The sequence below is a fragment of the Culex quinquefasciatus genome, chromosome 1 (genome assembly GCF_015732765.1).
Source record: "Culex quinquefasciatus strain JHB chromosome 1, VPISU_Cqui_1.0_pri_paternal, whole genome shotgun sequence".
Lineage (NCBI taxonomy): Eukaryota > Metazoa > Arthropoda > Insecta > Diptera > Culicidae > Culex > Culex quinquefasciatus.
In genome coordinates this window covers 93,089,440-93,109,853 of record NC_051861.1, presented here as the reverse complement: position 1 = coordinate 93,109,853, position 20,414 = coordinate 93,089,440, and the positions used below count along the sequence as shown (strand labels likewise).

Sequence of the window (20,414 nt, the reverse complement as noted above, 5' to 3'; positions counted from 1 at the left end):
GACCGACGTTTTACTTCCCCATCCGATAGGCTAGGATGATAAGGCGGGAAACGATCCCGCGCCTCATAGCAACTTAGGGATCAGCAGCCGAAGCCGCTAACCTCTGCGCCACGAGGCGATAATCGAATCAAGACCAGAAACAAATGGTTTGGGTTTTTTTATTTCTCATTTTTAGCATCAAATTTGAGTTCAGCGTTTTAGTCAAATTTGAATAGTTGATTGCCAATTAAACTAAAATAGTAGTTTATGCAACAAGTTGCAAAAAGAGGATTTTGAAAAGTGTTGCAATTCGATTCCGTTATTTTTGGTACAGAAAAGTAGGCTATTTCGTCGTTCAAGAATGACAGGAAAAGTAAGTAGTTTCACGAAGGAAATGCAAAAAACGCCATCTTGGATTTAAAAATTCTAAATCACTTTAGAGTACTTAATGGGTAAAAGTATAAAAAATAAGATTTTTTTTTGATTGGTTATCCGAAATGAGATTTTGCCAAGGCCTTCGGGTAATCGAGTCTGGAATGTATTTTGGATATTGAAATTTAGTTAAAATTTGCATTAGTTACAAACATGTCCAGATTTGTGAGGTTTTTAGACGTTGAAACGTTGTGTCATATTTGGCCCAGATACTAGTCAGCCGGGTCCGGTGGTTTAGTGGTTAGCGTGGTAGCCTCTGAACCCCAGTATGGCCTGGGTTCAATCCCAGACGGACCCGGTGGCTATTTCGAGACGAGATTTGCCTGACCACGCCTTCTATCGGATGAGGAAGTAAAACGTCGGTCCATTTGCGTAAAAGAGGTTTTGGGTGACTCACCACACATAACCTTCGGACGCCTAGAAATGAGCAGAAACTTGCAACAGAGACCACAAAAGACCCGGGGGTCGTTAAAGTGGATTACTTTGCTTTTTTACTAGTTAAATATGTTCGACACCATTATAAGTTTTAAATTTATCCAAAGCTATGAAGCAACTCATGCAACTCATCCAAGTAAACTCGGAAAGTTTCACACCTTATTTTTCATGATTATGGAGCCATTTTAACCAACCAACACCCCTCCTCAATACACCCCTGTCCGCGAGGTGAACGAAACGTATCGTTTAAAAGTTTGAAGCACTTCCGGCGGCCAACTATTTAGCACCAACGGCAGCACCATATTGCATGATATAGCATTCGGTGGTGCAAAGTAGCATTTTCGTAATGGTCGCCACCCCATTTCTTTCGGAAGCAAACTTTTGCCCACATTCCGCAGGGTGTCATCACGGCAATTTAAGCCGGCAACAACTTTGCCCATTAGTTAGCAAACAGCAGGCTCAATTTAGAATTACAAATATTTAAAGTTTTTTTTTTTTGCTATTAAATGTTATTGCAGTCAGTCTCGGAACTGGGTCAAAAACTTACCGCCACCTTGCCCAGCAAGTGTCCCCACTGCCACTGCCACACGGACAGGATGCTTTCGCGGCCGGCGTCCACCGCCAGGATGTAGCTGCCGCCGTTGAGCTGCGAGAAGGCCACCGCGAGGACGCCCGAATCGAGCTCGCCCATTCCGAACACGTACAGCGTCTGCAGCGATTCCGTGCTCCAGATGCGCACGTGGGCCTGAGATTTGCGGTCGCGGCCGGCCCGCTGACCGGAACCGACCAGCTCCCGGGACGGGTGCACCTCCATGCTGGCGGAGAGAAATCGTAGTTTTAATTGCGCTTCAATTTCTATGAAATTTGAGAAAAAAATGCTTACCACATGATGTCCTCGGTGTGGCCGGTGTAGTGTCGCTGGGCTTCCTCCTCCCGGTCGTACAGGATGGCGACGGCGGCCACGTAGTAGAGCAGCTCGCCGGACGGCAGCACCCACAGGTTCCGCTTGGAGTCGATGCCGCGGTAGCCGTGACTGGAATGAGTAGGTATTTTTTTTTTATTCTACGCCGTCGATGTTTTGTGTGTTTTTGCCTATCCCCTTGATCTCGACCATTTCCGAGACAAAAATTCTCGTATGTTTGGCTGGTTAAGCACTCCTATACTCCATCCATTTGGCTGATTTTCACTATTCAAACAATTTATTTTGTAAAACTTCCTATTGAGCTATGTATTACTCAATTTCAGTTGAAAAGGTTTAAAACCCTTTTATGAGCTGTAACTGAACGCCAGGGTGCTAATATGGCAAAATTAGGGTTCAGCCAGTTATCTTTCTAACCACTAAAGAATTTTTGAAATTCCTCTTCTTCTATTTTTTTCCATTTGTTTTCCCAAAAAGAAATTTGCAGATCAGAGGTACGCACTAAAATGTCCATACATTTATGAATGAAAAAAAAAAAATCAAACTCATTTAATAACATTAATTTTTGATAATATTGATCATTGAAAAATGTGGTGCGCAAATCATTTTTTTAGAGAAATTGCCTGGTTCTCGATTTCTTTGTATTTTTTTATGGCAAGCTGGGCAAACTATATTTGCGACTTCCAGAGACCTGCATGAAATTTACGTTCGACGTTAAAAAAGATTGAAAGAGGGGTTGTGATATTTCAAAAAAGTGTTCACGTGGTTTATGCATGGTCCCTAAATCATTCACGTCACGACGTCAATTCAAGTGAAAGACGTTTTTAAACCTGAAACGCTTCTTCTACCTGGAAAGTTTGAGGTGCAAATTTCGAAGATTTTCCGGGAAAATCTAGACAAAAACAACTTCCAATGTCTTTTTTGTATTAAGCAAGCATGTTGAAACAGATTTTGCATGAAAAATCTGCATGAATTGGTGAAAAAATATTTACGTCTACAGATGAACCGGTAACGTAAATTCAGGAGTTATGAGAAATGATCTAGTGGTTGTAAAAGAAGAAACATGTTTTAGCTGAAATATTTCAGGCATAAATTTTATAAATTTTATTAAAACGCTCATTTTCATTCATTGAGATTGAATGAGTTAAACAAAAAAGACCTCCAAGATATTTTCAGCAAATCTCGGATTAGTTTTCAAAAAGCCGTATGAGCCAATGGTAAACAATGCCTTTTTTGCCTTGGTATTCGATCTACTTACAAAAAACCAATTTCAAAAATGCTTAAGATTGTTCATCTAAACGTCTTTCAAGTGCCTCAAACTAAAAATAAATGAAATTTTGCTAATATTTGAAGAAAAACGAATATTAGTGTCGGAGGTCACGGTGGCTCTTAGGGCTTTTTGAAAACTCACCCGAGAAATGTAGGGTAGGGTAGTCATCAATGAGACACTTTTTGTTTTCAACTTTCAAAAAATTTTCTCATTTTTTCATCAGCATGTTTTAATGAGCTTTTTGTTGCATTATCTTTCTTTTAATGTGTTCTAACATTGACCAAAATATGAGATCGATCCGACATCTACAGCCAGAGTTATTCAACTGTCTCATTGTAGACGCACTTGGCAGGAACAATGAGACAGCTGGGGAACAATGAGACACACTACGAAAATCAAGATTTTTCTAGTAAAACATCATGTTTTTGTATTGTTCCATTGCAGGTAACTTGCCTTGAACATTTTAGAGCAATTTTGCCAACATGAAACTTTAATTAACAAAAGTTATACTAAAAAGTATTTAAATTTTGTAAAATCCGTATATTTATACCAAATAACTTTGTATTTTTGGTTAAATGAAGTTAAAACTCTATAAATATGCCAAAAATCACTTTTAATTCATGTTTTGAAAGATTTTCATAGATTTTGAAAAATTTAATGAAGAAAAATCAAAGTGTCTCATTGTTACCCATGAGCTGAAATGAGTGGGGAACAATGAGACAGTCCTGGATACTGGGTATATTCTAAATTTTGGCCAAACCTAATGAAAGGACATTGTAGCCCAACTCAATCCCTATGGAACGTCGAAAGAAATTTGAAGAAATATTAGTTTTGGTGTTAATGGCAGCCTACGAGCCGAAAAGTAATTTTTGTCCATAATTTACTTTTACACCCCAGAATCAAACATTTATGAATAACTTTTCAAGGGAGCGTCCATAACCAAAGCCACAAAAGACGCAGACGTGTATCCAGTAGACACACCTTTCCCCCAAATATGAGCCTGATTGGTTGAAACTACGACTTGTGAGAGCCATTTTATCATTGTTCCCCGTGTCTCATTGATGACTACTCTACCCTACTTTAGAATGTGTACTTTCAGATGCTTCCAAGAGCGAGGTCAAACTCCACCACCTTTTCAAGTTATTCACATTTCAAAATGGCGTCATTTTCGTCGTATTTTTGCTATAACTTTCGTTTAAAATGTCCGATTTTCGCTCTCTTGGAAGATAAATGTGTGTTTTGATAAGTTCTACAAATGTCTAGAAGACACCAACTCGCTACAACATAAGCCTGAGCATGAGCATGAGCATGAGAGACCACCCATGGTTGTCCTTCTCCGTTGCTGAACAGAACCGTAATATCCTTTCAGCACTACTGATCATAGGCTTCGACTATCAAGTGGTATTTCCCTTATCAACAGCATGTATGAATGCGCTGAAAAGATAAAACACCATGATTTCCAGAACAAGATCAGTTGCGAATAGGTAACAGTCATTGGCCACCAACGGCGCCCGCCATGTCAGTTTGTAGATCTCGATTTTAAGGGACGGGAATGTTAGTTAGCGCAGGTTGCTACTAGGGCAGCTGATTTACTCTGTGCTTACACCCCACAAGCGCCAGGAACCTGAAAAATTGGTTAGTAGGATAGGGTGTTTGGTCAGGATTCATCATAGAAGATGATGATGCGACCCAAAATCATAGTGTTTGTTGAAAGGTATTATATTTTATTCTCAAGGCAAACAATCGGTTGCTGCGGATGAGACATTTCGCGTTTAACTGTTGTTAAATTTTTAATGAAATGGTTTAATCTTAGACAGCCGGCTGTGGAAAGAAAAAACCAAATAATATTTATTTATAAAATGAGGTGTTAAACGCAATGCTGCAATGATAGCGTAGTCTAATTTTTAATTATATAATCATTTAGTTCATGAATTTGTTACGGAATAGACGCGACGAACTCAATCATCAAGTGCCTTCCTATCTTCTTTCTGTTAGCTAGATAAGGTATTGATTTTCGTTGCCTCTCGAGCTACGATGCTATGGAGAGGGCTTAACACACAAACAACCGACGTCGAGCCCTCCGAGCTACGAGCTATGGGAAGGTCTTTTCAACACAAAAAAGACTCGCGCACCACACGACGTTCTTGATGAATCAAAATAATTTTGTTACGCGATAAACCTAGCGAACTCGGATCGTTTTTATCGAAAACTATATCACAATTCACGACAAAAATGCGAAACAAAAGGCACACACAAAAAAAAACACTTTTCACTCCGAATATTTTTACCAACTCGCTACAACATAAGCCTGAGTTAGTAAATTCAAAAAACTCATTTTTTTCATAAATATTTTAACCTAAATCACAAAAATGGATCTGGGAACTTTTCAGCATTTATTTTGAAAAGTGTTGCTATTCTGTTCTGTTAGTTTTGGTACAGAAAATTAGGCTATTTCGTCGTTCAAGAATGACAGGAAAAGAAAGTAGTTTCACGACGGAATTGTAAAAAAGTAATTTTTGGCATTAATGCAAAAATACTCAATTAAAAAAATCATGGAGTTCTTTTTCAAATAGAAAAACTGCTAAATAAATTTACACTAATTTGTGCAATAGACCAAAATGTGTTAATTTTTTGGAATCATTTGTTTTGTGTGAAGAAAGCACAAAGTTTCACGCTATTAAAAAAATCAATAAAAACAAAACAAAAAGGACAAGCCGTGAAAATATCCTTAATCTAAATAGTAAGTTTGATTTGTTAAACCTCGCTCCAAATCAGAGATGAAAAAAGTTGAGTGGTCCGAATTTCGAAGCGTCCGGGAATTCGAATCATGACGTCATCTCGGAACTGGCTGAAAGGATTTATGCCGGATTTGTTCCATTCGGTGCGGTTTGGGTTCTCATACGTCCGTATTAAAAAATATTGAGTTTGATAAATGCTTTGCATGTTATACACCAACATGATTGTAGATTTATAGAAGAGATGATTTTCCTAAACAGTTCCGGCTCAGATTTCGTGAATAAAAACCTTGACTTTTGAACTCTTGCAAGCTTTTGCAATTCATCGTGATCATCTTCTTCATCTTGTCACATGACGATTTTGAGCCAAAATGGGCTAATTGACGCCATTCTGTCCTGTGCAGCTTTCAATGCCTCAAGTTTACCTTCATAGATCCCAAAATTCGGTTTCAATCCTGAGATATTCAACCAAACCCTTAAAACCCTGTGCAATGTTGAAACTCTACATATGAAATAAATTTTAATTTTCCAATCAGATCATGCTATCTTGACACACCCGGCTAGTGCGACAACTTGTTCAAGGGAATTTCCGCCGTGGCCGTTTTGTCACACGTGTACTGTTTACATTTTTCAAAATAAACTAACTACTTACACCCAAAACAGCGACAGCTTCTTATCGGGCGGTGCGTTGTCGATCGGCGGATGGTGCTGCGGCGGGTAAAAGGTCCGGCGCAGTCCGCGTATCGTGATGCGGGTGGGTTCCTCCTTCATGGCGTCCAGCAGCGGGTAATCGGACGAGGCCCGCACCAGTTCGTTCTCGGGCGCGTACAGGACGCGCGGTCTGCTTTTGCTGCGGGCTCGCTGCCGGGCCGTCGTTTTGGACAGATCGTCCGGCACGGAGCCACCGAGCCGGGACCGGGAGCGGCGCGCCGGCGACGGCGGAATGACCCCCGGGCCGAGGGCGCCCACCGGCAGGGTCGGCGTGTTGCTCAGGTAGAACGTGTCCACCTCGGCGAACTCGTTGCGCAGCTGGGAGAAGCTGCGAACCTGGGGGGGGGGGGGGGGGGGGGGTTTGAGGTTAGATTAGGGTAAGCTCGGGGAAACGGACGCGGACTCGTACCTCTTGGCCGTGGCTGGTATACATCTTTTTGGCGCCAATCATCTTCAGTACTTGGCCGAGGTCCTCCAGGACCTCTTCGAAGGGTTGCGATGTGCGGAGGTTTAGCAGTACGCGGCACTGGAAAAGAAAGAAGAACAAAATGATCTTTTTACTCAATCGGTTTAATATCAAGCTGACCAGAGCCTTATGAGGAAATAAAGTACCAACGATTACTTCAAACCACACCGAACCGGAAGCGTATTGTAAGGAATTTCACACCACCAGCACCATTCATTCCAAGTTTTAATTTATTATCCGGTGTCTTCCTGGGCAGCCACTCCAGCCGGTGGCCGTAACTCGTACAGTTCCCCGAGGCAGTTCAAGGTTGCCAGACCAGAGAGTTGTGCAACCGCCGACCGGCTTCCAGAATCAAGAAGAGGCAAAAGTTGGTGCCCCTGAAAAGTGGTCATAAATCAATCCTCACACTCCTCCACGGGTCGTCACTTTTCCCGCGCCAAGTGCCGAAAAGTGACTTGGCCGTCCTCGGCGAAGGTTAATTACCATGTTCGAAAACAGGGAAAATTCGGAAAGCTCGTAAGAATCGATATTTGGACATAAAAGGACGCGCCAGCAAGGCAAATCCAGCTTTAAGACAGCCCTAAGGTGGCTTTATAAGGAACCATTCTTTGCCCACCGCGGTGGTGAATTGCACCTTAACAAAACCCGGCCGCTTCCGGTCAGTTGGCCACTTGCCATCGCCATCACCAATCCCCCTCACTCTCTCTCTTGTTCTGGAAGGGAGCGCCCTGATTTGAATATTGTTTGAATAGCTAATAAGGAGAGACGCGTCTCGACATGCAAATTTCTTGATGGAACGCTTCCGGTTCGGCACATGACCACATTTTTCTTCTTTGTTGTACACGGGACAAGCACACCAACCGGGGTGAAAACGTGCCACGCCACGGTGGCCGTGCATTTCACGTTGGTTGTGCGATGTCATGATGATGTGGTTTGGTTTGCTGCGAAAGGAATTGGCCGAAAATTTTGAAGTTAATCGGAAGGATCTTGCTCCAGCAATGACGTTTATCCGATTTGATCGCGGAGGGCTCGAATTTCAAACCTCAAAATCTTAAATGCGGCGAAAATGTGTAGTAAATGTATTTAAATTACTAACTATGATCAAATTTTACTGTTCATGATTTTAAATGATAATTACTTGTACTTAATCCACCTTCACGTGGCTGGTGCCTTCCTCACATTCATATAGTGAATACATTCAGTCAGAATAACATCATTCCCCCTTATAATGTTTATCAAATTAATCTTCATTACTTCTTTTTTTTTGGATAGTTCGCATGACAGATCCGGATAACGTTTTCATCGAAATTACTGAGATCCGGCCTCCAAAAATTGCATGAATAATACTTAAGTGCTTATAACTTTTGATAGGGTTGTCAGATCTTCAAGCTTTTGACTTTGTCGGAAAGGTCTTTTTAATACCTTTCTTAAAAAAATAGAGCATGATGGGATTTCTTACTAAAACCACCCTTTGATGTTAAATCTTTCGAAGTTTTGACAGAATCGTTTTTTAGAATAAATTTGAAGTGCTAAACTAAACTCTATAATTTTTAATAGCGACTTATCGGAACACAAGACGGATCGAATGAGATCAAAACCACCAACTCTCACACCCAAAGGAAATATATAGCTCAAAATCCGCAACAGTGGATTTGCTACAGAAAATGTTACATTTTATAACAGTTTTTGCAGCAAGCTCATAGCTCAATTTTGCCCGCGTGTGAACATGTCAGCGATCTGCAGTTCTCACCAACACAGAGAGTACAATATGTTCGCGCTCTGTCCCTCACAATTCATCAAGCGTTCATGACGCGGTGGTAGCGTGTCGGATCAGCAACCTAGAGGTTGATGGTTCAATCCTCGTTCTGTTAAGATTTTTTTTTTCTGCAATACAATCAATCAGCCGTCGGTAATGTCGGTAACGGACAAAAATGTCATACCCCTATATCGCAAAAAATGCATGAGGACTGATTTCATGTAGATTCTGATATACTTTCATGCCACCATGTATCACAATCATGCGACCGCTGCAGCGCGCTGGTTGGGTGCAGGATCAGGGCTCGAATAATTGCAAAAAAATCTTTTTCGCTTGCGAACATTCGTCACGCGCGGAGAGCGAGAGAGAGAGAGAGAGAGAGGGGAGGGGGGGAAGCGAAACACGCGAAAGAAAATCGCTCCCGAACATGTCCACGAAAATCAATCAGTGGAAGATTATTTGTAAATCTCCTTAATAGCTCTATTTTTATTTATTTATTTAATTATTATATTTTAATTTTAATTATTATATTTTTTATTAAAACTTTTATGGTGCCTTTGGTATGCCATTTTTCATCATCAGTTTGTCCATATTACTTTCCATACAAATTTGGCAGCATACAAAAATGGTACATGAAAATTCAAAAAACTGTATCTTTTGAAGGAATTTTTGATCGGCAAAGTTGTAGGTATGGATAAGGACTACACTGAAAAAATAAATAAAAAGATACACGGTAAAAAAATGGTGATTTAAAAAAACACACTATTTTTCATTTTTTTTTTATTTCCAGATAGGTTTTAGAGGATATTAAATGCCAACTTTTCAGAAATTTCCAGAATGTGCAAAAAATCTTTGACCGAGTTGTGAATTTTTGAATCAATCTTTTAAAAAAATCGAAATATTTGTCGCACAAATTTTTCAATTTCATTTTTCGATGTAAAATTGAATTTGCAATCGAATAGTACTTTAGTGAAATTTTGATTAAATGCACCGTTTTCAAGATATAGCAATTTTTAAGTAACTTTTTTGAATATATTCGCAGTTATCCATTTTTTTTAAATAAGTGCTCATGTTTGCCCACTTTTGAAAAAAAATATTTAAATTCTAGACTAACATTTCAAGAAGGCCAAACAATCAATATTACGCCCCTTTGAAATGTTAGTCTTGGTAAAAAAAGAAAAAATGGTTTCGAAAAGATCGGAAAATATCACAAATGTTTCATATTTTAACATTGGAAATCGGACCATTAGTTGCTAAGATATAGACATTTAAAAATGGTGGGTTGTTTTGGTGAGACTTAGAAAATATAAATTTTCCTGTTTCTAAATCTTTGCATGGCAATATCTCAAAAGTGGGCAAACATGGACACTAATGTTAAAAAATGAATAACTGCGACCATTTAAAAAAAAAGTTATCTAAAAATTTCTTTAACTTGAAAACGGTGCACTTTATTAAAATTTCACTCAAATACTTTTTGATTGCAAATTTGATTTTACATCGAAAAATGAATTGAAAAATTTTTGCGACCAATATTTCGATTTTTTGAAAAAATCAGTATTGATTCAAAAATTTATAACTCGATCGAAGATTTTTTGCCTATTATGGATATTTCTAAAAAGTTGGAAGTCCCCTAAAACATATAAAAAAATAAAAATGAAAAATAGTGTTTTTTTGCAAATCAAGTTTTAGTGACAAAAAGTGAAACTAAAAATCACCTTAATTTTCTTACCGTGTATAATTTTTTTCAGTGTAGTCCTTATCCATACCTACAACTTTGCCGAAGACATCATATATCATTTTTGTATGGACGGCTGCCAAATTTGTATGGAAAATTATATGGACAAACTTATGATGCAAAATGGCTTCTTTGGGCATACCGAAGGCACCAAAAAAGTTTCAGTCGGATAAAAAATGCAAAAAAAATCGAGTGACCGAAATCTAAGAGAATTGCTCATCTACAAAAAGTGACAGGTCATAAACTTTTGAAAATGTAGCCTTATTCTGAAAAGATGAAAGCTTAAGATCTCAGTTGCAGTTCAGTTGGACATCCGTTTGTTTGTTGAAATTTTGCTATAATGTGAGTGAGTGCTATAATGAACAAAAAATATGTTGAAAATTTCAGGTCTAATATTCAAAAGTTTTCACAAATTACTGAGTGTTGTGGACAGAAGAATTGTGCGAGGTGTCTCGCCCCTCGCACGCCGCTGGCTCACGAGTGCTGGCCAGACTATTCGCGATCAAAAGCTCAAAAATTCCGACAGATGGCGCAAAGCATCGAAGAATGACGATTCAGATTTTCGCTGTTCGGTTACATAGGAATGCAAACTTAAAATTGAATTTACAGCTTATAGAACAACTTTTGAGAAAAAATTCAAGTAGTATGATTGTTAACTCTTTGCCCTCTATAAATTAACGCAATAAAAAATAATTTGAAAAAAAAATTTTGAAAAAAATAATATTGTTTAAAATGATAGAGCATCAAAAGTTAACAAAGTATCAGCTCAAATTTTTGCTCAAAAGTTGTTTTGAACGCTGGAATTTAACAAATCAGAATTCGCATACATAACCTCAAAGGGCGGAAATTTCAATCGACATTCTTCGCTCTGTTCTGCTACTCAACACTAGGTGTCGCATGTCGTTTGGCTCTTGAACGGCAATCACCCTGTGATGCGTGACAGCGCATAAATGTATGCTCGCAATCTGTCAGTGCTATTGTTTATGTTATTCATTACCATTTCGCCTGTCGTAGTAAATACACGTTTTAGTTCCTAACTAAGTTCTTTTATTGTGTTGTGCGCGCCTAATCCGGTTCCGATACCGGGCCAAACTCTGACCACTCTCGTACCGCGCTCATACACAAAACTGAGGCATTACTGCAATTAAGCTAGTGTCAAAAAAACCAAAATACTTCATCATTTATAAAAAATATTATCTACATGTTTCACGTCTTTTTAAAATATATTGTTTATAATTTTGAGGTGATTCTCCAGCCGTCCATTGCCGGTCTCTCCCATCTCAACCGCGCACCAGGGACAAGGAAATGGATTTGGAAGACGGGGAGGGTTGATGCTCCACTTTTTTAAGAGGATAGGGGAAAATCTCCACGGTATCCCCAAGTACGTTTCGCTTAGAGTTGGACGGTTCTTAAGAAGGTAAAAGGTCTAGGATACGCCCTAAGCAAGCGTTGAAACAGATCGCAAAATTATGTGGAAAATTGATTTTCTAAAAAACATGTTGAAGTTTTGGAGCAAAGGTGTCTTCAGAAGAGTTGTTGCGAATGAAAAGGGGCAAAATTTGATTTGGTTGAAAATTAGGGTGGTTCACGATTAGGGTGATTTTGAAAATCTAACTTTTCAGGAATATTTTTGGGATTTTTTTTTTAAAATGAAAATTAGAATATGATCGCTACTCACTTGAACACTGTGATCGTGACTGTTGATGATGCGGATGACGCGCCCGGCGCTCGGCTTCAGACTCCCGGACGGCATGTTGTCCACCTCGGTCACGGAGGGCTTCCGGCTCAGACGGCTTCCGCCGCCACCACCGCCGGCGTTACCCCAGCCCTGGTTTCCCGGCGAGGCGTACCAAACGCCGTTCTTCTTACCATAGCTGGCGGGCTACAGAGAAGGGTGATTTTTGAAAAACGGGGCGTCAGATGTCAGGAAAAGTTTAAAAAGAGAAAATTAGTAAGGGCTTATCACGTGCTGCTAACCTAGAAAGACTTTGGAAGGCCACACACACTTCAGAGAAAATCAAAACTTTCGACGGCGACGACCTTGGGCCCTGGAGTACTTACTTTAATATACATATTTGCACTTGAAATTGAAAATTCATAGCTGAGGGGGGAACGGAAACTTCAACGGCACGCAATCCTGGGTGCAATTTCTGGCACGAAGGGAAACCCCCCCCCCCCCCCCCGCTTTCGCCTAAAACACCCGTAATTGGGCACGTTTTGGTGCCGGAGAGGTTAATTGAATGTGAAACTCACGACAGGCACTTGCCGTGCAGCAAACGTGATTGGGGTATGCAAATTTGTCCGAAGTTGACCCTCACTGTTGACGGGATCATAATTGTAGTGGTTTGGTAGGTTAAAGAGTTGATTTCAACATGTTTTGAGTACCTTGCGGTCGTTACAATTTACGAAGAGATTTAGATATGGCAAATGGAAGTAAAGAAGTGAAAACACAAAAAATAAACAAATTTACTCTTAAATTATTGTCCAAAGAACCATTTCACCGTACTGCACTAGCATTATCCTACTAAACTGGACGCTCTTCAGGTTGGGAGTACTAATTATTGCACGAGACTTTACCACCGGAACTCACGACGTAACATGTGTTTTACCCGCCCCCCTACAACACAACCCCAAAATGGCCGCTCCAAGTCCCCGTACATCTGTGTTGACCAAAACGGTGGCTAACCTCCACCGTTCGATGTCCATCTTTTGAACGGAGAAAAACTTGCACTAAATTGAAGACTTCGAAAAGGGAACGCTAAAATTTATAGCAAAAACAAAACACGGATGTTGTCAACTAATTGCCATAATGGCGGACGCCATAACATTCCTTTGCATTAAGGGTTAACGTTCAGTCAGGTAGTTTTTGTCAGCTCTCGAAACGGTACCCAGTTTATAAGTTATCGTTCGCCTCCTCGCAGGGGTAGAAAGGAGGTCCCAGGTCACTCACAGGTGACCGAAAAACCAGCCAAAGAAAAAAAAAAACTTGGATGACGTCCATTGCAGGTGCAGTGACACACTTCGCTGTGCGAAAGAGCCCCCCTTGTTATTTAGTACCTCTGGTGGGCACTAAATTGTGTCCCCGTAGCACCCTCCCTGCGGAGGATCCATTCCAAGAGGGATTGTTCGATGACACGTGCGCGAACGTGGGCGGCTCCACGCGGTTTGGGTTTTGGGCGAGTTGAAATGTTTTGATTGCATTCGAGACGTTTTATGGCTAGCTGTCGTTCGGGAAGTGTATCGATTCGTGACCGAGTCTTGAGGAAGTGCATTTTGTTTTGTTGTTGATTGTTATGAATTCAACTTCATTTCTCATACCCAATTCACATGAGATTTTTAAAGCCCTTTTTTGTTTTGAACTGTCAAAAGAGTATACGTCAAAAACATGTTTTGCTTTTAAACCCGGTTAAAGTTGTTGCAAATGTAGATCCTAAAATCCAATACAATACGAAACTTATTTTTCAAAGTACCGTCTTCTGGGGTCAATCAGTACTACTGTCAGAATGGATACTGCAAACTTTAATGGCTTAAAATCGGGAAATTGTTGTTCTGTGTTTGTGATAACCAAAACCAATCTTGCTTTTTTTGTGTTTTTTTTTAATTTACACTAACACACCCAACCACAACTGATCCGGAGCGTTTGGTACGGTATGTCCACGCATCCTTCCTCCCCTGTTGATTCTGTGAAATGTGATCCGTTCTCAGAATCTGTCTCTGCGGTTAATGCAACGCAGTAGGCCTGGCCGCTTTAATTTTTGCAATACATATTCGGGGTTACTCCGATGTAATGCAATCATTAATATTGACAAGAAGGGCGTAATCTAACCACAAGTTCTTCCAGGATGCTTTCTTCGGACTGGCTGCGCTTGTGTTCGATTAGATTAGATTAGATTAGATTAAATCCAAACTCATTAATTTTGAAACAAACTTCAAGTTGTCATTGAGATTTGCTAAACAAACGGAAAAAAATAGAGAAGTTCAAGACTTAACCACAGCTTGTTTTGCCTTTTGATGTCGAAGAGCTTCACTGCACAAGACAGCTTATCCGTGGTAGATGTACTTCATCATCAGCTCCCTGAGAGCTTGAAATTAATCTGCCATGTTCCGGAAGGCACGAAAACGCGAATGCATTTCTCGAGCGTAAGAAAAAACAACTCGGAAAGCTTGAAGAGATTATCATCGGTAACACCAGCTTGTCCCGAGGGAGAAACGCTCCCGGAAGCGCCTACTGTAGCGTACGAACCTCCCCAGTTGGTGGGGAATGCTGTACTGGCTGATGGAACCGCTTCGCCGACAGCTGCTGTAGCGGTCGATTTCGTAGTCTTCGAAGGTTGGCGGGACACTTTCTTCATCTTGTCCTGTTCCTCGAGGTAATTTTTCCGCGCGGCAATACGCGCCACGAAAATTGGCCGTGTAGTTTCCACCACATTTCACGCATTTGACGCGCGCTTTGTGCTACTGGACGTTTTCCCTCAGCTGTTCTTTACGCGGAAGACGCACTGGGGTGGGAGATAACCATTACTATCGCCGCGTCACAAAAAAAGCCGTCCAGTGCTTTAGGTTTTCGTCCAGGTCGGAGATCAGGCGGTAGTGTCTGCATATTTTAAAATTGTAATATTTTTTATCGAAAAAGAACAACTTTCATTAGCAAGAGATTGGTAATAAAGTCCCTAAAATAACGTCATGATTCGAAATCCGGACACTTAGTAGCATTTAATTTTTGTTTTACGCTGTTTTGACATTCATAGTGCGAACTTTTATCCAAATAATTGATAAAACAAGATGAGGTGTCCGGGTTTCAAAGCGTCCGGTAATTCGAATCATGACGTTAGTTGAGTCAAAAAAAAACTGTTCCCGGGCAGGTGGTAATAACAAAACGTTACTTAATCCACCTTTAGGTGGTTGGTGCCTTCCTCTCATTTAAAGTGATTCCAAACCCCCTAAAGTGTCCACATGTTTATGGATCTCCCCTAACGTTCGCAGCACCAAAGAAGTCCTATTAAAAATAAGTGATGAGCCATTTTTTAAACTGCTTGTAATTTAAGATAGGTAAGTCAGATCTTGAAAATTCTTACTCCACCTAAAAGGTCTTCTCATATGCTTTCTAAAAATATATAACATGTGAGGGTTTCATGGAAAAACCACCCTTTTTACCATAATTTTAATTTAATATGAAACAGTGTTTTTTAACATAACTTTTTAAATACATGATAAAACTGCATGAATTTAAATAGCAACTTAGGGGACGTTAAGACGGATCGATTAAAAACATTCCGGCCAAAATCGGTTGAGCCTGTGACGAGATATTCCAGTGACATTGATTTGGTACACATGTCTACAACAGCCAAACACACAAACATTTGCTCAGCTGGTTCGATATGTACAAATGAAGGTAGGCCTAGGAGGTCTAATTAAAAAGTTCATTTTCCGAGTGATTTTATAGTCTTTCCTCAGTAAGGTGAGGAAGGCAAAACAAACTGCCTACAGACTTTTTGTTAAGATTGTACATACACCGCCGTGGGTAAATAGATTGAGGTTATGTAACAATATGTGATATGGCAGGTTACTATGCAAAACCACCCTTTTTGCAAATTGTGAAATTTTTATGCAGCGGTTTTTCAAGCTTAACTTTTGATGTGCTTTACTTAATCTTATGAATTTAGGGACTTATGGGATCCCAAGACGAATCGAATAAAGCCAATACGGTCAAAATCGGCTCAGTCAGTGACGAGATATTCCAGTGATATTGATTCGGTACACATGTTTACATACAGCCAAACACACAGACATTTGCTCAGCTGTATAAATGTATAAATGACGGTAGGTCTAGGAGGTCTAATTAAAAAGTTCATATTTCGAGTGATTTTATAGCCTTTCCTCAGTATGTGAGGAAGGCAAAAATCTAGATTTATTATTTTCCTTTTTAATAAAGATCATATTCTCAATGAACACTGAAATTTGCTTTCACGTATACAACCCCCGTTCCACGCCAAAACTCCCATTTGCATTTTCCAAACTCTTGATGCGCACTCAAACCTCGAAGTAACATTCCTAAATAATGCTCATGAAAGGAGCAAATCGATTTAAAACAATGTATGAACTTTTTCGGTTTTTATCATTTTCCAAAAGTTTGTAACAGTAGTTAATTGTAAAAGTTTCTAAAATCGCGAAAACGCAATCAAACGCAAAACAGAATGTTACTGAAAGCACCCCGTCCTTGCCACCAATTCGGTACTGGCTCAGACAGTCATTGGTGATGTGTACTAATGTGCAAGAACGACACTTTGGTCCTTTCATCTGACCTGCTTATTGTTTGGTTGAATACCGCTTGTCCATCATGACTGATGATTCCTCGATCTTTTCATCACTCTGCTCTTGATTGCGTCCCCTTGATTGGCAATCCGGAGTTGAAGATTGCCAAAATACGGTTTGTACTCTGGCGAAAGGTAAGGCACGAACCCACTCCTCGTCCATGTTGTATCAGAATGCTATCAGCTGCATCGATGTCGTCACGAACCGGTTCACGTAGTCCATCATCTAGCTTCGGGTCCAGCTTAGTCAGCTTTACGTTCCCGACCGTAACACGTTGCCGATGCCAAACCAGGGACCCAAGACGGAAGTGTTCGCCGCACTGTGGTGGTTCCCCTTTGTGCCGCCGATCCATTGAGTTTTAGGCATGTGAAGAGAAAACGTAGACTTAATTAAAATTACGTGTCCCACCGTGATGTCATAACATTTTACTTGTTTTTTTTTGGGTCACTCCTCTTTCTTCCGGGCTTGTGACCGGCAACAATAGTTCTCAATAGTTTCTTTTTCTAACTAATCTTAAAAATGTAAAGTATCTGTTTACAAATAAACTAAAGAGAATTATTATTGGCAGAGTTACCCCATCCACCCTCCCAACGATCTTGGAAGACTTGTTTTAGTGTCATGTTTTAATTTGTTCATTGCACAGTGGTCCGAAACCGAAATCTAGCGTGACAAAATTGATAGCGGCCACACGTTAAGATTTAGAGCTTTGGTGTCTTCGGGACAAATGATCAGGTCAATAGAGGCATCTTTTGGTATGGTGGACATTAGGGTGGTCAAAATTTTAGGGTGGTTCAGAATTTATATTTTGGCGGGATGACTAGATAGCGGTGGTGTCTTCAGAAAAGTTGTAGGGAACACCATTCTGAGCAACTTTGCTGAAGGGCACAAAGCTCTATCTTCAAACGGGAAGTTTCTAGAGCCATTTTTGTAATTTAGGTTTAGGTGTTTATGAAAAAATGAGTTTTTTGAATTTATCAACTCAGGCTTATGTCGTAGCGAGTTGGTGTCTTTTAGACATTTGAAGAGCTTATCAAAACATACATTTATCTTCCAAGAGAGCGAAAATCGGACCTTTTAAACGAAAGTTATAGCCAAAATACGACGAAAAAGACGCCATTTTGAAATGTGAATAACCCGAAAAGGTGGTGGAGTTTGACCTCGCTCTTAGAAGCATCTGAAAGTACACATTCTAGAGTACATTTGCTGAAAATATCTCGGAGATCTTTTTTGTTTAACTCATTTAATCTTAATTTGAAAATGAGCATTTTTAAATCGTTTTTTGCCCATAACTTTTGATAGAATTGGCCAAAATTCGTTTTTCAAGAACGAAAATGTTCATTTTGACAAGCTCTACAATTGTCTAGAAGGGCTCAAAAATGTACAAAATAATCTAGTGGTTGTAAAAGAAGAGACAAGTTTTTACTGAAATATTTCAGGAATAAATTTAATTATTTTGTTGATTCCTGAAATATTTCAGTAAAAACTTGTTTCTTCTTTTACAACCACTAGATCATTTTGTACATTTTTGAGCCCTTCTAGACAATTGTAGAGCTTGTCAAAATGAACATTTTCGTTCTTGAAAAACGAATTTTGGCCAATTCTATCAAAAGTTATGGGCAAAAACCGTTTTAAAAATGCTCATTTTCAAATTAAGATTAAATGAGTTAAACAAAAAAGACCTCCGAGATATTTTCAGCAAATGTACTCTAGAATGTGTACTTTCAGATGCTTCTGAGAGCGAGGTCAAACTCCACCACCTTTTCGAGTTATTCACATTTCAAAATGGCGTCTTTTTCGTCGTATTTTGGCTATAACTTTCGTTTAAAAGGTCCGATTTTCGCTCTCTTGGAAGATAAATGTATGTTTTGATAAGCTCTTCAAATGTCTAGAAGACACCAACTCGCTACGACATAAGCCTGAGTTGATAAATTCAAAAAACTAATTTTTTCATAAACACCTAAACCTAAATTACAAAAATGGCTCTAGAAACTTCCCGTTTCGAGATAGAGCTTTGTGCCCTTCAGCAAAGTTGCTCAGAATGGTGTTCCTACAACTTTTCTGAAGACACCAAAGCGCTATCTCGTCATCCCGCCAAAATATAAATTCTGAACCACCCTAAAATTTGGACCACCCTAATGTCCACTATACCAAAAGATGCCTCTATTGACCCTGATCATTTGTCCCGAAGACACCAAAGCTCTAAATCTTAACGTGTGGCCGCTATCAATTTTGTCACGCTAGATTTCGGTTTCGGACCACTGTGCATTGTTTCCTCCTGCAATCGTTGTTTTATATGTTCTCTTTTTTCCAGACATCAGAAGACTTCAGCTGATAAGGTTTTAGTCGTCGAAATTGAGAAGACATTAACTAACATGGATTTTGCTTCCAAGTTCAGCCTCTTCTCTATTTTTGATGGGATTTTTGCTACAACGACATCAGAAGACTTTAGCTAATATGAATTTTCTGCATATTCAGCCTCTTCACTATAGACGTTGAGCTATGTTCTCTTTTGTTTGTTATCATTTTTTTAAATGCTACAACGACATCAGAAGACTTTAGCTAATATAGATTTGCTCTATATTCAGCCTCTTCACTATAGTCGTTGAGCTTGAGAAGACATTAACTAACATCGATTTTGCCTCCATGTTCAGCCTCTTCTCATTTTACAGCCCGATCATCGTTCTTACAAAACTAGTATGTTTTTGAGCTAAATTAATCACGAAAACATCATCTTGGTCTGTTTGCTCTAAATCTTGTATCACAGATTCGTTCAGAGGAATCATTGCGCTGTAATGATTTCCACTTAATTTAAGAACAATAGGTCTTTTTTCTAGATTGACAACTGGTAGTACTTTTATTATCTGCTGATAATCATCTGTCCTTTGGAATACAAACAAAATACGATTTAATCGCATGCTAAGTGCCAGGAGAGTATCGGTAATTCCCCATTCAGAGTTAGTGCAACATATCCTCAACAGTTCACGTAGCTTAGCATCTTTACTCATCTCTGGATCCACTTCACTTATCGTTAGATCAGCTTGCAAACTTTCAAAAAATAATTTATTCCGCCACACACAGTCAAATGCAAGTGCTCTTAATTCACTTTGGCAATCTTCAGATCCCGTCAGTATATAAGAAATCGCGTTGAATTGACAGTTACCATCAGGAGCGATAGATTTTACTTGAAAACCAAAAAATATTTGTTTCAAGTTGTAGTTCATCAATCTTTCTGAAAGGCACAATCCAGGTCGCTGCACATGATACGTTTCTATTATTTCGAGTGATCGTTCGCAGTTGCTCAAATGCACTTCTATTTCTTCATCACTATATTCATCGAGACTTTTAAGAAGTTGTTTGTTAAGATTCTCAATTGTACTATATCCCATTTCTTCTGGTAGCAACAGTCGTTGAATTTGCTCTGCGTTATGCAGTTCATCTATTTCATTGCTACAAATAATACTGGTGCTTATGGTGTTGATATGCGGAGAATCAAGAGATCCGACACTTTCTTCAATAACATCTGCATCTTCAATTGACGAATTGGTGTTTTGTCTGTCAATAGATGTATTCCACTCTTCATCCGGTCTATTTTCACATCTACCTGCAACTTCGGTAGATTTCTTCATTCAGATATAATTCCATAAATTGTTTTGTGATCGGAGAA

At 39.5% G+C, this 20,414-nt stretch overlaps 1 protein-coding gene across 4 annotated transcripts in view; it reads right to left on the bottom strand.

The window, feature by feature from the left end:
* LOC6042705 (echinoderm microtubule-associated protein-like CG42247) overlaps positions 1-20,414 on the bottom strand; it is a 145,401-nt gene that overhangs the window by 11,524 nt on the left and 113,463 nt on the right. For all 4 annotated transcript variants that reach the window (XR_005277676.1, XR_005277677.1, XR_005277678.1 and 1 more), the window contains exons 2-6: positions 12,117-12,320; positions 6,891-7,007; positions 6,423-6,817; positions 1,730-1,879; positions 1,394-1,661 (exon numbers count right to left, since the gene is read on the bottom strand). Coding sequence is in view for 1 of the 4 variants with exons in the window: in XM_038257022.1 (XP_038112950.1) it covers positions 1,394-1,661; positions 1,730-1,879; positions 6,423-6,817; positions 6,891-7,007; positions 12,117-12,320 (1,134 nt within the window). In the remaining 3 variants the exon portion in view is untranslated. The remainder of the gene's footprint in view (positions 1-1,393; positions 1,662-1,729; positions 1,880-6,422; positions 6,818-6,890; positions 7,008-12,116; positions 12,321-20,414) is intronic.